Raw genomic sequence first — 16870 nt, 5'->3', positions numbered from 1 at the left:
GATTCCCTAACCAAAATCACATATGTTGAGAATGGAAGCTACATTAGAATAGCAAAATTAGAATCCATGACCTATAGCTGACAGAATAGGATGAACTGGAAAGTCAAGCAAAGAAAAGCAGGAATCAAATATCACGTGATGCTTATTGATTACTAAAGGTGAGGACAAGTAGACCTCTGGAGAACGCTGAGAAAAAGCCATGAAAATAGTCTAGCACATCAGGGAAGCCGCCATGAGATTAAACCAGGTAACCCTGACATAGTTAACTGAGTCAGGTTTTTGAGCAACACTCTCAAATTGAACTTGGGTTTTCAGATGCAAAGAAAGCCTTCAATTTGAGTCTAGAAGACAGCCGGTCACCAGTTTTTAGAAGTTAGAGGATATAACAAATTGTGTGTCCTTAGTTACTCAAACTCCAAATCATCTGCTGTTCTTGCATATTTATCTTGTACATTTTTCATGAACCCTTTAAACATTATCAACATATGTTTTATTCCTTTATGCCCGTATCCTTTTCATATTTATTTGTCTGTCTCACTCTTCCCATCATTCCCACTGGCCACTTTCAAACTGATAGGTTTAAAGAAGAAATATTTCTTCTTTATTGGAAATAGTAACCTACCACCAGGTTGAGTGGTGTTCCTTTCCCTATTTGATACACTGCTTCCTAGCTTCATACGTTACAGCAATATTATTGGTGATATTACTTGGACAGGAGGCTTTAAAGTACTGTGTATGTCATAAATAAATAATCCCAAGTGGAAATAGTTTATTTCATGTCCTTATTTCTTTGAATTAATTTACATACAAAGGTATTATTAATTTCTAGAGTAGTACCATGAATTCTATTTTGTCAGTCATAATACAGAACAATTTATCTAATAATGGAGTTTAAGTGAAATATTGAAAATATGTTAAAATGACTATATGAGTGTAATTTTCTTTCCTTCATAAATAGAACAAGAAACTTACTTTTGAAAAATTGCAGTTTGAGAACTCCTTAGAGAAATGAATGCTTCTAGGGCTGAGGTGGGGAATACACAAAATGAGGCTGGAGTTTTCTCTGGGGCCAGAAATAAAGAAATGCTAAAAAAAAAAAAAAAGTATCAAAAGGGCATAGGAGTCAACCTGAAAGAGCTCCTAAAAATAAATAATGATAGCACTGGATTATAACCTAAAGTATAAAATAACTACTCATGAGCCCATACTGTTATAAATGATCGAATAAATATGTAAATGGGGGAGAAAGCACAAGTCTTCCTTACAGAGTTTTAAATAATATACATAGATACTCCCCTTTCTAGGAGGTGGAACTTAGTTCTCTTGAGGGTGGGTTGAACTTAGTGACTCATTTGTAGCAAACAGAACATGGAAAGGTGAGCATGGTAACTTTACCATGGAAGAACCTCCCACACGGCACCTTAACCAAGTGATCATGGGTACCGTTATCATAAATCACACTGATAGCCTGGATCCCCTGAATTTGCTAAGAAGGGCACTTCACCTCTGTGGGCATTCTTCCCCAAATCCACAACCCTAGTCTAATCATGAAAAAACAGACAAACCCAAACTGAGGGACAGTCTACAAAATACATGACCGGGGTTCCTCAAGTGTGTAAGGCCATTAAAAAACAAGGAAAGCATGAGGGACTATAACAATTGGAGAAGACAAGAGAGATAAACAATTAAATGCAAAATGACATTTTGGATTGGATACTTGTACAGAAAAAGGACATTACTGGGAAAGGGTGGGAATAATACCTAGTGTCATTAATTGTAAATCAAAAATCATTCAAGATAAAAAGCTAACAAACATGGTTGTAAAATGATAGTCCTATAAATAAAAATTGATTCGAAGGTACTTTTTTTTTTTTTAGCATCCTCAGTATTTATTAAAAATAGTAATTTAAGGGGCATCTGGGTGGCTCAGTGGGTTAAAGCCTCCGCCTTCGGCTCGGGTAATGATCCCAGAGTCCTGGGATCGAGCCCCGCATCGGGCTCTCTGTCTACTTGTGATCTCTCTCTCTCTGTCAAATAAATAAATAAAATCTTAAAAAAAAAATTAATACTTATATGCCTAGTACATGATATATATAGTTGTTTAAAATTGACATGGTCCCTACTCACATGGAACTTGGACTCTTCTTCAGGAGAGAGGCAATAAACAAGTCAATAAGCCAATAAAGATGTAATTACAAATCAGGATAAGATCTGAGGGAAACGAGCGGGATCAATAGAAGCACCTGTACTAGTTCGCTTTCTTTGTGAATATATGAATTATTTTTACAATGAGCATATATTCTATTTCAGAAAAAGCTATTTCTCAAGCCTAATTGGGTAGTTATCTTGCAAAACCTTAGTGCCTTACCTCGTTTCAGTGATTTATTTCTCTATCAAAAGAGTCATTATTTGAAATTGCCGTGACTAGCTTATGCCTATACATAGTATTGTTGCAGGGAAAAGGTAAATCCGTATCTGCCTGATATCCCTAAGTTCTTTGCACCTGTAGCAAAATAGACACAAATTATTTAATGAGGGAGAAAAAAAACAATACTTGGGATGAAGGAAGAAGAATTGTTCTGATTCTTAGATTACTGCCTTTACTTGACCAGACTGCTTCCCAAGGGCTTAATATTGACTGATGCTCTACACAGCTAATTTTTAGAGCATATCTTGTAATATGAGGAGCTCTTGTCACAATTTTTATTCTGTATTGATGGAGTATGATCTTTGAGATAAATAATCCCAGTCCTGAAATCATTAAAATTTCATATTGGATTGCTTTACTTTATTTCCTTTTTACCAGGCTCTTATTCCTAGCTTTTTTCTTCTCTCTCTCTCTCTTTTTACCCTTTCCTTTCCTTTTTCCTTCCCTTCCCTACCCTTCCCTTCCCTTTCTTCCCTTTTGTTTCATTTTCTTTTTCCCTTCCTTTCTAAATTAAACTCCTGGCAGTATAAAATAGAGGATAAGTTTGTGTGCCCTGGAGCTGCAGTGAATTCAAGTTCCATTTCAGTTAGTCACTAGTTATGGAGCTCTGGCAATCTGTTCCTCAGTTTTCCTCATCTATATGGTGAGATGATGATACCACCCATCTCCCAGGATGAATGGATACTGTAAGGTGCTTAGTACAGTGCTTGACTTACAGTAAGTACCCTATAAGCAGGGCTATTTTATATACTGTTTCCAGGGAACATGAGGAGAAACAGATATTGTTTCTTTATTGCCACCAATAGTTTTCAACATCATTATCATTATCAGGCTCCCAGAAAAATGTAATATTCCATTATTTAGCTTTGAAGAATACTTTTCTTAGTTCTTTTAATGTATGGTATTGAGAATAGGTTGTGAATATGATGATACTTATCTTGGGGCAGTCAGCTTTAAATCAGGCTGGAAATATTATTCAGCCTTCCAAGTTAGTGAGTGCAACAAGTGTTAGAGCCATTCACGACTTAATATATACCGAATATATGAGCATTTAGAAATAAGACCTGCTAATTGCTGTGGTAGATACATTCCTGTGTGTCCCAGTATTAATCCTATCACTTTTGACTCTTGAGTGATATATTATGGGAGTTTGATATCATTTAAGTTAGGTATTTTTATATCTTTTGGGTTTTGATGACTGAAACATTGATCATGTATAGTTTCATTAGATATATATTATGTATACTTACATACAGTACCTTTGTATATAATGTCAGTTTAGAGTTTTAATAGTGTTTTGGAATGTGCTGATCATTGTAATCACATTTAAAAATCATTTTGTAACAAAACAAACAAAACAAAATCATGAAATTACCATTCCTTGGTTTCTTCCCCTTCAGTCCTGTGGTTTTTTTGTTTGTTTCCCCAGAAAATATTCCTGAGAAAGATCTTCATGGAAGACTTTATATCAACCGTGTTTTTCATATCAGTGCTGAAAGAATGTTTGAATTGCTCTTCACCAGTTCACGCTTTATGCAGAGATTTGCCAATTCTAGGAATATAATCGGTTGGTCTTGTGTTTATCTAATGATAAATATGGGAGAATTTTGTTATCCTTTAAGAGTTAAGCCTATATTAATGATCTATGTTGTCAGGGGGAAAATAAGGCTTTGATTTTATTTTGGTGATATATAAACTGGTATTTAAGCATTTTGGTTAAATTTACATGTAAGCATTGACTAACTGTTCAACTAGTCAGATCCTACCTACAATTAAGATCAAACTCTTTGAAACTAAAACTCCGTTTATTTATTAATGTAGCAGTTCAGTTGGTTGAACCTTATTTAAAAGGATTCCATTGTGGAGCAGTTGGATTCTAGTAAGGTATAGACTTGTATACTCACTTTGCAAAATGGTTTGGCAGTAAGCTGAACATAAAAATTCTCTCTGACTCTGCAATTCTACCAGTAAGTATGTGTTCTTCAGAAATGGATATATGTGTGCTCTGAATGACTTCTACTATAGTGTTCTTGGCAGCATATTTATAATGGTCCCAAACCAAAACAGCCCAAATATCCACCAGTTACCAGAATGGGTAAACAAATTGTGTGTGTTTACAAAAAAGAATACTATATAGCAATGAAAAAAAGCAAACTCCTGCTGCTTTTAACAGTATTCGTAAATCTCACAGATTTAATGTTAAGCTAGAGAAGCCAGACACAAAAGAGTACATACTATGGTTTCTTAATATAAAGTTCAAAACAGGTAAAACTAATTTATGGTCACAGAATCAGCATAGTATTTACTGTGTGGAGTGTTGGGTGGGTAGAGAGTGGGAGGGAACTTCTGGGATGTTGGTAAAATCTATCTTGATCTGGGTGATGGTACACAGGTGTGTTTTCTTTGTGCAAATTCATGGAGCTATACTCTTTGATTGCAGTGACTATGGTATATCTCAATGAAAATACAAAAGATTCTAGCTAAGTAATTATTTATACTTATAAAAAGGATTCTAGGGCACCTGGGTGTCTCAGTGGGTTAAAGCCTCTGCGTTCAGCCCAGGTCATGATCCCAACATCCTGGGATCGAGTCCCGCATCAGGCTTTCAGTTCATCAGGGAGACTGCTTCCCTCTCTCTCTCTGCCTGCCTCTCTGCCTACTTGTAATCTTTGTCTATCAAATAAAGTAAATAAATTAAAAAAAATTAAAAAGGATTCTATGTGTTAAAAGTTCTATTTTGGTAAACATCTCAAATAAGCTTATAGTTCGTTTGAAACTGATTTTATCCTAAATATTCCAGAATATTTTATAAACTTTGGGAGCACATGGTTTAGCTTGCTATAATTTTATATAGCAAACAGTAGCAGCAGAGATTCATATAAGTTGAGTCATTTGATATAGTCAAAGAGAAAGTTATTCTACAGTCAATTTAAATATAGTTCATAATTAAGCCACTTTTTATTTATTTATTTAAAAATTTTATTGATTTATTTTACAGAGAGAAATCACAAGTAGTCGGAGAGGCAGAGAGAGAGAGAGAGAGAGAGGGAAGCAGGCTCCCTGCTGAGCAGAGAGCCCGATGCGAGACTCGATCCCAGGACCCTGAGATCATGACCCGAGCCAAAGGCAGCGGCTTAGCCCACTGAGCCACCCAAGCGCCCCCACTTTTTAAACCATTAAATATTATTGCTTTATGTGCAACTCCTATGTAAATATAATTATATTTGTAGATTATATCATTGATAGCTTTTGAGCCCTGTGATTATATTAAGAATTTCATGTTTAAAAAAATCATTTTTTCCCCCATTCTTTTAGTTTTAAGAATGCAGAATATTTGGGGGATACAAATTTTCTTCTTCCCTCAGTAGCTTATATTTGATATATCTCTTCTGAATCTATTTTGTATTTTCTTGCTATTCTTATCTGTCTAGAGAACTTGATATTTCAGAAGAGTTGGATATGTTTTTTTTCTTAATATTCTAAGATGATGCCTGTTGATAATTGCATTGCCATTTTAATGGCTCAAAGTGCCATGAGGAACTAACTGGAACGAAATGAAATTTGTTTTTTTTTTTTCTCTTTCTCTTCTTTCCTTTTAAAAAAAATAGATCTTATTTATTTATTTGAGAGAGAGAGAGAGAGAGCAGAAGGAGAAACAAAGGGGGAGGGAGAGAGTATCTCAAGCAAACTCCATACTGAACGCAGACCCCAACTCTGTGCTTAATCCCAGGACCCTGAGATCGTGACCTGAGCCAAAATCAAGAGTAGGATGCTTAACTGACTGAGCCAGCCAGGCACCCCTCAAGTTTGTTCTTTGACTCACAACTGTATTAGTTGTCTGATAGCATATCTAGCTTCAATATGGGTCACTACGTTTGCTATCAGAGGTTATAAGGGGCTTTTGGAAGCATAGGCTTCTGGCTAATTACAAGTATAAACAGTAATAGGAATGTTGCTATTTAGACCTAGAATTAGTCAGAAGGTTTGCTCCCAAGGAGATGATTTATGATTGCACACCATTCTGCTCTCTTCCTAACTTGTTATCTGGTAATCAAAGTTCAGTGTTTTGAGAGTGGGGTTCAAAGGCTTCTTTTTATTTTTATTATTTTAAAAACATTATTTATTGATTGATTTGAGAGAGAGAGAGAGAACAAGCAGGGGAACAGCAGAGGGAGAAGGCGAAGTGGGCTTCCTGCTCAATATGGGGCTCCATCCCAGGACTCTGAGATTGGTCTGAGCCAAAGGCAGACACTTAACCATCTGAGCCACCTCGGTGCCCCACAAAGACTTCTCTTTAATAATATTAAGAAATAGTTCTTTTTTAACAGAAAGATTTGTGTAAAGTCAGTTGTTTGTGGATTTAATCTAATTTAGCACTAAGATGGTACTATTGGATTTTTTTTTAATTAAGGAGCTTTTAAATAAGTATGTATTTAAATTTGTGTTTACAGCTGTGTGACACTACTTTTATAATTCAAAACTCAGTGTTAAGTCTTTCTATTCAGCTTTTTAATTTTGGAAATTATAAATCTTCAGAAATGTTGCAAGAATAGTATAATAAAACCCATATAGCCATTCCCAAGATTCACCAATTTTTTTTGGTGGCAAAATGTACATAACATAAAATATACCATTTGAACTATTTTTTTTAAAGGTTTTATTTATTTATTTGTCAGAGAGAGAGAGAGAGCAAGAGCAAGCACAGGCAGAGTGGCAGGCAGAGTCAGAGGGAGAAGCAGGCTCCCCGCGGAGCAAGGAGCCCGATGTGGGACTCGATCCCAGGACGCTGGGATCATGACCTGAGCCTAAGGCAGCTGCTCAACCAACTGAGCCACCCAGGCATCCCCCATTTGAACTATTTTTAAGTGTTCAATTCAGTGGCATTAAATACATTCACATTATGCAAACATCACTACCATCCATCTCCAGAACTGCAGCTCTACCTATTAAACCATAAGTCTCCGTTCCTCCTTCTCCCAGCTGCTGATGACTACCATTCTACTTTGTGTCTTTAAATTTGGCTGCTTTAGGTACCTCTTATAAGTGGAATCACACAATATTTTTTCCTTTGTGACTGGCTTATTTCACTTAGCATGTCTTCAAGGTTTATCTACGTTGTAGCATGTGTTAGAATTTCCTTTTTTTAAAGGCTGATTACTATTACATTGTGTATATATAGCACCTTTTGCTTATCCATTCATACATTGATGGAGTTTTGAGTTGCTTCTACATTTTAGTTATTGTGAATAATGCTGCTGTGAACAGTGATGTACAAATATCTGTTTGAATCCCTACTTTCAGTTCCCTTGGGTATAAACCTAGGAATGGAATTACTGGATTATGGGTAATTCTGTAGTTAGCTTTTTGAGGAATGGCCATACTGTTTTCCAAGTGGTTGCATCATTTTACATCCCCCCACCCCAGCAATATGTAAAGATTCCAATTTTTCCACATCCTTGCCAGCACTTATTATTTTCAGTCTTTGTAAAAATAGCCATCCTAATGGGTGTGAAGACTCACCAATTTTTAAAATGTTATTACATTAAAGGATTCATAAAGTATTCTGCAATTCCTGCTTTTTATTACTTTATTTCAGTATATCAGAATGACACATGTGTCCTTTGTATATTGTTGCCATTCTTCTTATAATTTCATCCCTAATTTTTTTCTGTCATGATGAGCTTTACGTAGGTATTGGGGGGCTTGATTATTCAAAAGTATTGTTAATTATATGATATTCCGTTACATGATATTCAGTAGGACTGTTGGTGACGTTGGTGACAATATAAGTGGAAGACATATTTTTATCCTTGTTAATAGTTGCTTTGTTAACAGCAGAATTCAGTGATATCTTAAAATTCTGTTGCTAATTAGCAATGGATTATTTGTATAATTTATTGAAATAGGCTGACATGATCAGAATAATTTTTGGAAAATTATTTTAGATTAAATTTTGTATCTTCTTTCGTATACAACTGAATAAATTATTTTTTACAGCAAATTCTGTATGTTAAGGTGCCTGGCTGCTCAGTCAGAAGAGCATGCAACTCCTGATCTTGGGATCATGAGTTCAAGCCCCACATTGGGTGTAGAGATCATAAATAAATAAATAGTGTGTATATATAATATATTACAGAATTTTGCATGGTAGATTCTATAGTTTGAGATGCTGTCATTTTAGCTCCAAGATTTTTTCAGATACTGAAAAGGCTGCTTTGGGGTCCTTCAAAAAATCTGGAAACCCAGCTGTATGAAAGAAGTGGAGTAAAATTGCCTATATCATAAAGCTTGCTTCATTTTGTTTGGATAATGGGTAATGGGTTAGTTAAAGGCATTTGTATTTTAGGATGTTAACAAATAGCAGTCAAGCATACTAATTGCCTAAGTCCTTGAGTGCTAACAGCATTAGGTGATTTAGTCAAATCTTTGAAAAGAGTTCATGATGCGGTTACCTGTATATTCCTAGTCTTTGCCTTGTTAAATGATCTTTGCTGTATGGTGCTATATTCTAAAATATATTTCTGTTCAAAGTATGTTTTTACTCACTGTGTTATTATTATTTTTTAATAAATATATAAATATATTTTGAAAGAGCACACAAGTTAGGGAGGGGCCAGGGGGAGAGAGAGGAGGAGAAGCAGACTCCCTGCTGAGCTTGAGCAGATCCCAGTCCCCCCCCCCCCCAAGATCATGACCTGAGCCAAAGGGAAGTGTCTACCTGGCTGAGCCACCAAGGTGGCCCTCACTGTGTTATTATTAAGCAAATAAGAATTTTAACCAAGATGTTGCCATAAATACAAAGAGATTTTCTTACAGCTTTCTTAGTATAGAAAAGTTATATAGTTATTTATATTCCATAGCTCCCTCCTTGATTAAAGATTTTGACAGATAAGCTATTAACATTACATGATTTCTTATTAACATGATTTTTCCACAAGCTCGGATCAAGGTCTTTTTTTTTTTTTTTAACTTTTATTCTTTTTGAAGGTCTTGTTTTTATGTGATGGCAAATGTCTTTCAAGGTTTTGTCCTTAATAATGGGAATGTTAAAAAGTTGTTCTGTTTGTGTTTATAAGGCAGGTGCCATTACTTCTCTTTACAGGTACTGGGTACTTCAAAATGAAGACTCCAGATGAAACAACTTTTAATTTGTTAAAGTGTATTAATAGACAACAGTTTAGAAGTAAATGAATCAAGATGAGGAATATGTCATATACAAGAATAGTGCCTTCTGTTTGATTTTACTTTAGTGTTGAAATGATAACAGTCATAATGAAGTTAGGACTGTCCAAAAATAAAAATGGAAATAACTAAAAACTACTTCTTTCCATTGAGCATCAGGGAAATGCAAATAAAAACCACAAGGAGATATCACCTCACACCTGTCAGAATGGCTAGAATCAAAAACACAGGACATAACAAGTGTTGGCAAGGATGTAAAGAAAAAGGACCACTTGTGCACTGTTGGTGGGAATGCAAATTAGTGCAGTCACTGTGGAAAACAGTATGGAGCTTCCTGAAAAATATTATAAATAGAATTACTGTATGATCCAGTAATTCCATTATTGAATCTTTACCCAAAGAAAATGAAAGCATTAATTCAAAAAGATAAATGTACCCCCAAGTTTATTGCAGCATTATTTATAATAGCACAGATATGGAAGAAACCCAGGTGCCTATCAATTGATGAATGGATAAAGAATGGTACATATGTGTGTGTGTGTGTAGATATATATATATAATGGAATATTACCCATCCATAAAAAAGAATGAGATTTTGCCATTTCCAACAACATGGATGGGCGTGGAAGGTATAATGCAAAGTTAAATAAGATGAAGAAAGACAAATACAATATGATTTCATTCATATGCGGAATTTAAGAAAACAAAAGAAATAACAAAGAACAAAAGAGACAAAAAGCCAGACCTAAATACAGAGAACAGATTGGTGGTAGCCAGAAGGAAGGTGCGTGGGGTGGGGATGGGTGAAATACGTGAAGGAGATTAAGAGTACATTTATCATAGGGACACCTGGGTGGCTCAGTGGGTTAGAGCCTCTGTTTTCAGCTCAAGTCATGATCCTAGGGTCCTGGGATCATAGCCCCGCATCGAGCTCTCTGCTCAGCAAGGAGCCTGCTTCCCCCTCTCTCTCTGCCTACTTGTAATCTCTGTCAAAGAAATAAAATATTAAAAAAAAAAGTACATTTATCATAGGTAAAGTATAGAATTGTTGAATCATATTGTATACCTGAAGCTAATATAACACTGTATATTAATTTCAGGTGTACAATATAATAATAATATAATACAATATAATATATACAAAATAATATAATAATATAACAATATAATAAGACAAAAAAACCTACCTCTGATTCCATTTTAAGTCATACTCTTCAGATTTTTAGAACCAACTCTTTTTATGTTTGCTGTTATTAGATGTAGTGTCCACCCCTTGGAAAGTAGAACCTGGAGGTGATCAACTGAGAACCATGACCTACACTATAGTCCTTAATAATCCACTTACTGGAAAGTGCACTGCTGCCACTGAAAAACAGGTATGTCTACTCTGTCAGTATTCCAAAATATCATATGTGTGGGGCGAGAGAAGATGCCTGTCAGTCACCAGTTTACAAGACAATTTTAAGAAATAAGTGGCAAAAAAAAAAAAAAAAAGAGGGAGGAGAAACTGTCAGATTAAAAGAAGATTTAAGAGACATATTAACCAAACCAGCCCAATCCTAATTCAAACCAACCAACTAAAAATATATTTATGAGATTTAAGGAATTGCTGATTTTTACATGTAGTAGTGGTATTGCAGCTATGCTTTAAAGAAAAGAGTATCTTTTAAAGACACAATAAAAATTATAAAGAGATACACTGGCATATTTAAGAATAAAATTATACTGATATCTAGGGTATCCTTTAAAAGTAATCTAGCCAGGCAGAGCATGGTGGTGGAGGGAGGGAGTGTGGGGTTGGGATAGGGACGAAGCAGGACTGGCAAGAGTTAATGTTGTTCAAGCTGGTTGATGAGTTTGTGAGGCTTCATTACACTTCATTTCTATTTTTGTGTATGTTTGAACTTTTTTATAATAAAGGGTTTTAGAAAGAACAGTACTGGAATCCAGTTACAATTTGGATTATTAGGGCCAAATAGGGCCTAATAGGGCCTAACTCCAATTGGAGTGAGGGCCAAATAACTAGAGGGCAGCAGTGGTGTATGGGAAGAGATTAGAAGATACTCTGTGCTCTCCTCAATGGCCAGCGTGGCACTGACTGTATAGTGGACTTCGTGTTTGACCAAATTGTATTGAAGTGTAATGTATCTGGTCTGCAAATAGAAAATATCTTAACATCTGAACTAGTTTTGTGGTTGTGGCTTTTGCCCAATGTTAAAAAGGACTTAAATTTTTTTTTCAAAAGATTTTCCAATATTTAAGAAAAGTTTGGTATTTTGATATTGGGGTCTTTGATAAACTTGAAAAGCCATGATTAAAATGAGGAAGGCTTGGTCATCAAATGCTCCAAATTCTGTTTTGGGAAAGCTGTGTTTTCTTTGGAAATCCTCTTCCTTCACTATTTTGGTGAAGGGTGATTGTTAAATTTTTAAGAATTTTAGAGTGGATCCTCACTTCGTTCAATTGAATTTTGAATTGTTCCCCTATCAGGAACATTTAAAATTCTTTGTAAACTAATAACATACACAAGAAACTATAAATTTTCTCTTTCTTCCTCAAACCTAAAAGAAAGAAAAAAATGACTATGCTATGAAATGGCAGAGAGGCAGCAAAATCTACTTCTGTGGATCCTATCTTCTCAATTCATAGACAGCACAGCCAACATGGAGGCTCTTCCGGTTTGAGAAGGAATTCTAGTTATATATATATATATTCTAAATTGGCAAGGAGTTTAATATATTAAACTTGTACATGCAAAAATTTTTTTAATCTTATTTTGGCAGACACTGTATAAAGAAAGTCGGGAAGCACAATTTTATTTGGTAGATTCAGAAGTCCTGACACATGATGTTCCCTACCATGATTACTTCTATACCCTGAACAGATACCATATCATCCGATCCTCAAAACAGAAATGCCGGTTGAGGTGAGCTATCATAAATGAGTGTTTTAGTCAGGCTAGGTGAGATTATGTTCTGGAACATACATATCAATCCTAAAATCTTAGTAGCCTTACACAACCAAGCTTTATTCCTTGCTCAGATTACATGTCCATGTCAGCAGAGGAATGGGGTTCCTCACTCAAGGCCACACGGTGATGCGTGCTTTGACATCCTGGAGCAACACAATCCAGAATATGTGTCATTGCTGTTGCTACAGGAAGAGAAAGTTGTGGAACTGTGTTCACAGTCCAGTGGCCAGAACTAGTCACAGGGCCCTATTTAATGTCAGGAGCACATTGTTAGCACATTGTTGCAATGGGAAATCAGAAATGGTTGCATCAAAGATAGTGAGGGGCCACCATGGGCTTTGCCTGGTCTTAGCTAATGTAGTTACTTTCACCTAATTTATGACCGCTAGAGATTTTTTATAAAAGGCGTTTAGGAAATTTAGAATTTATTTTGAGACTTTATTGCTATTTAAGTAAAGAAAACTCAGGGCTAGAAATAGAAAAAAATGAAATGCCAAGTACTTAGAAGGAAAATTTCATGAAGTTATTAGCAGCAAACAGCAATTTTTTAAGAAGTCCTCATCAGTGAACAAATTTTCTTTTATGATCTAATGATTTTGAGTCTTTTTGGCTTTCCACTGAATATAATCTTACACTTAATTGCAATGTTAATAGAACTAAATTCTTTCCTTTAAAGAATTATTCTTCTTTCCTCCTTATTTTATTAGAGTTTCCACTGATTTGAAATACAGAAAACAACCATGGGCCATTATCAAATCTCTAATTGAAAAGAATTCCTGGAGTTCCTTGGAGGACTATTTCAAACAGCTTGGTTTGTAAATTTCTTCATTTATCTATTTTTGTAAAGATAGTATTTATTAACAAAACAGATTGATTCTTCATTTGGCTTCATAACTGGAACTAGTAGATGACGTTGGATTGACTCCCACTGAAGTGGTTCTAACTATACCCCACTTGGAATTTGAAAACTCTTAATTTTAATTGGTCTAACAAACACTTACATTATGTTTATTATATGCCAGATGTGTTTGTGTGCTTGATAAATATTAGTCCCATAGAAACCTGTGGGGTAGGTATTTTATTTTTTCCCATTTTACTAAAGAATAAATACTGAAAGAGAGAGAAGTTAAGTGACTTGTCCAAGATCACAGTTAGGAGCTATCACAGGCTCTTCAAGGAGCCAAGAAAGTGGACTGCGCCGTGAGAGACTGTGTAACTTGATCACAAATACGTACTTGTGCTCCTTGGTGTCTCCCTCCCGCCACACCCCCGCCCTGCCAGCAGTCCTTAGGAATGCAGTTTCCCTGGGCTTATGCAGGACCACTTAGCAATGGTAGGTATCATGTACATGTATGGATTTGGTGGCGATGGGTAGTAGACTGGGGAAGTGATATTGTTACGTTTGGATATTACTTAAAATAAAACATGACAAAAAATATATATACATGACTATAAATTAATTCTTTTTTTTAAGATTTTATCTATTTATTTGACAGAGAGAGAGAGACAGCAAGAGAGGGAACACAAGCAGGGGGAGTGGGAGAGGCAGAAGCAGGCTTCCTGCTGAGTGGGGAGCCCGATGCGTATCTCGATCCCAGAACCCCGATCAGGATCATGACCCAAGCTAAAGGCAGATGCTTAATGACGGGGCAACCCATGTGTTCCAATAATTAATTCTGGTTAAAGAAAAGCAGGGTCAGTGAGTTCAGGGTAAACTAAGTCTTCATCATCTAATTTGTTGATTATTTTCCTTGCTCTTCTCTCTTGGCTATTCATTATTAAACTCCTAATCAGGAGCAAAGAAAATGAAATTCAAAAATTAGTTTGGCCACTGGATAATGAGCTTCTAATAAAAAATCTGGTGAAGGAAAGGTTGAAACAAATGACAAAAATGAGGTTTTTAGGTTGTTTGCAGATTTTCCTTATTAGGACTTACTTTTTTACAAACCCTCATTGAAAACTAGACCTATAATATGCTACTTCTTCCTTTGATATTGACAATCAGCTACCACAAAATATCTTGGAAGTCTTTCTAATGCGCCAATGTAAATGGGTAGCCTGTTGTTTTCATAACTGAAATCATTATGTTAATATTTAATATAGCACATGGTGAATTTTCTCTGATGATCCCATCATTTATTAATATAGATAATTCTTCCTAGAGTAGTGACCCCTCATTAGAGGATCACTTTACCCTCCAAAACTTTTTATTAAGAGTAAGGTTTGGATCTAGGCCATGAGAACTTAAGTAATAGTTAAAGTTACCAAGGCTTAAAAATCAAAACAAAACAAACCCCTAAAAACAAAACAACTCCTCCTGCCCCTGTATCTTATAGTTGAAGTTTCTCCACTGTCTAAAGCTTTCTTTTTTCCTTCTTAGAATCAGACTTGTTAATGGAAGAATCTATGTTAAATCAGTCCATTGAGGACACTGGAAAACTTAGTGGCTTGAGAAGGAGAAGGCGAACATTCAACCGAACAGCAGAAACAGTTCCTAAACTTTCTTCTCAGCGTTCTTCTGGAGATGTGGGCTTAGATGCCAGAGGGGATATTTCAGGTAGCTGCTATCGGGTAAACAGAGATGGAAGATTATAGTTTACTTACATCAAGCGTAGTAGGTGTCTTATTTATAGACATGTCAGTTAGGAGGTCTCCCTTTTTCCTCTTCTTTTTTTTTTTTTTTCCTTTTTCCTCTTCTTTTCTGATAATGTTTATCTGAGTTCTTTAAAAATAACGAATGTATAAATGTAAAGAAGCAGTTGCAAAATGGCAGGCATCTGGCCAGCCGATGTATTTTATGGGGCCTGTGTGATATTTTAAAAATTGGATGTTTTTATATGAAAACTCAGATCTGACAGTTCTGGACTCAAATTCCTTCACAGCAACAATCAGTCAGAGCTTAGTAGTAGCATCTCCAATAGACAGAGCATGTGCTCCCCAAGTCACCAGTCCCTACCACCGTCCCTGGCTGCTAGATGCTTCACTCAAGAATTTTTGACCTCGCACATTACGGACATTTGATTTCTACCCTTGAGAGTACTAAAGTGCTTGTATGTTTTTAATTCTTATGTACTCTCAGGTCCAGCCCCAAAAGTTCCAAAGATGGAATTTGACTTTTATTATCCCCACTTTCAATTTTGAAAACACTTTGTCTCTACTGTTACTTCCTCCCTCTCAGAACTACAAAACTGTCTTCCTTCTCACCCCTCTACTTACCAAAATTCCTCTTTTAAGGCTTATATCTTAGTGTGAATGTTTATCTGCTATTTAAGCTTAATAATATTTTAGTTTTGGAATTTAAAGTTAGGGCAACAGAGAACAGGTAGGATGATTAAAAAACTTTTTTAAGGGGAGAAGCATTGTACACAAACCCAGCTTAAACATTATTTGCAGAGATGGAACTTAGCTAGAGATCATACATGATACTTTGAATTTCTTATTTTAGAGCAAATTAATTTTTAATGTAGGCTGAATTTGCAAGAGTGTTGTAGTTTGTTTTTTTTTTAAAGATTTTATTTATTTATTTGACAGACAGAGATTACAGATAAGCAGAGAGGCAGTCAGAGAGAGGAGGAAGCAGGCTCCCTCCTGAGCAGAGAGCCCAATTTGGGGCTCGATCCCAGGACCCTAGGATCATGACCTGAGCCAAAGGCAGAGGCTTTTACCCACTGAGCCACCCAGGCGCCCCTGTTGTAGGTTTTCTTTTTGTGGATTTGTTTCAAATTAGTGAAGATATTAGAAATCAACAAAGGGTGTTGGGAATTTACATCAAGTTGTCTTTACAAATGTAAAAATTTTTTATCTAGTTCTTTTCAAATGAAATTAAATTTTAACCATTGTTAATCACAATCCTGTTTTAATATGTTTTTGTGTGTGTGATTTGCAGGAAAGAAAAAGGAAATGGAAAGCTATAACATTGCCCTTATTGTGGTGATGAGTATTTTGTAAGTATTTGTTTTGAGTGCTTTTTTTGCTTGTGTCTTCACATATCTTTTAATAGTTTCTAAAAGAATTTGGATTTGTATGTTATTGTGTAGAAATTGCCCTATTTAACTAATTTTGATCTATAAAAACATTAATTTTATATGCTTCAATCTGATAGTTTTTTATTTTCAGGGGAATTCTTAAATTTGAGCAAATGCCAAGTACACAGCCAACAAATGTTTTTAATTAATTAGTTAGTTAATTAGGTAGGCTTCATACATGGAGCCCAACACAGGGCTGGAACTCACAACCCTGAGATCATGACCTGAGCAGAAATCAAGCATCAGACGCTTAACTGACTGAGC

General features: G+C 35.6%; 1 protein-coding gene across 6 annotated transcripts in view; it reads left to right on the top strand.

The window, feature by feature from the left end:
* The window catches only part of GRAMD1C (GRAM domain containing 1C), an 89356-nt gene that overhangs the window by 65408 nt on the left and 7078 nt on the right, over window positions 1-16870 (top strand). For 5 of the 6 annotated variants that reach the window (XM_059164079.1, XM_059164081.1, XM_059164083.1 and 2 more), the window contains 6 exons: window positions 3858-3995; window positions 10868-10986; window positions 12394-12536; window positions 13289-13392; window positions 14962-15138; window positions 16468-16525. In XM_059164079.1, coding sequence (XP_059020062.1) covers window positions 3858-3995; window positions 10868-10986; window positions 12394-12536; window positions 13289-13392; window positions 14962-15138; window positions 16468-16525 — 739 coding nt within the window. The remainder of the gene's footprint in view (window positions 1-3857; window positions 3996-10867; window positions 10987-12393; window positions 12537-13288; window positions 13393-14961; window positions 15139-16467; window positions 16526-16870) is intronic. The other variant, XM_059164080.1, reaches the window with a different exon arrangement.

The sequence above is a fragment of the Mustela lutreola genome, chromosome 2, assembly GCF_030435805.1.
Source record: "Mustela lutreola isolate mMusLut2 chromosome 2, mMusLut2.pri, whole genome shotgun sequence".
In the NCBI taxonomy this organism is placed as follows: Eukaryota; Metazoa; Chordata; class Mammalia; order Carnivora; family Mustelidae; genus Mustela; species Mustela lutreola.
This window is presented reverse-complemented; position numbering and strand designations above follow the sequence as displayed.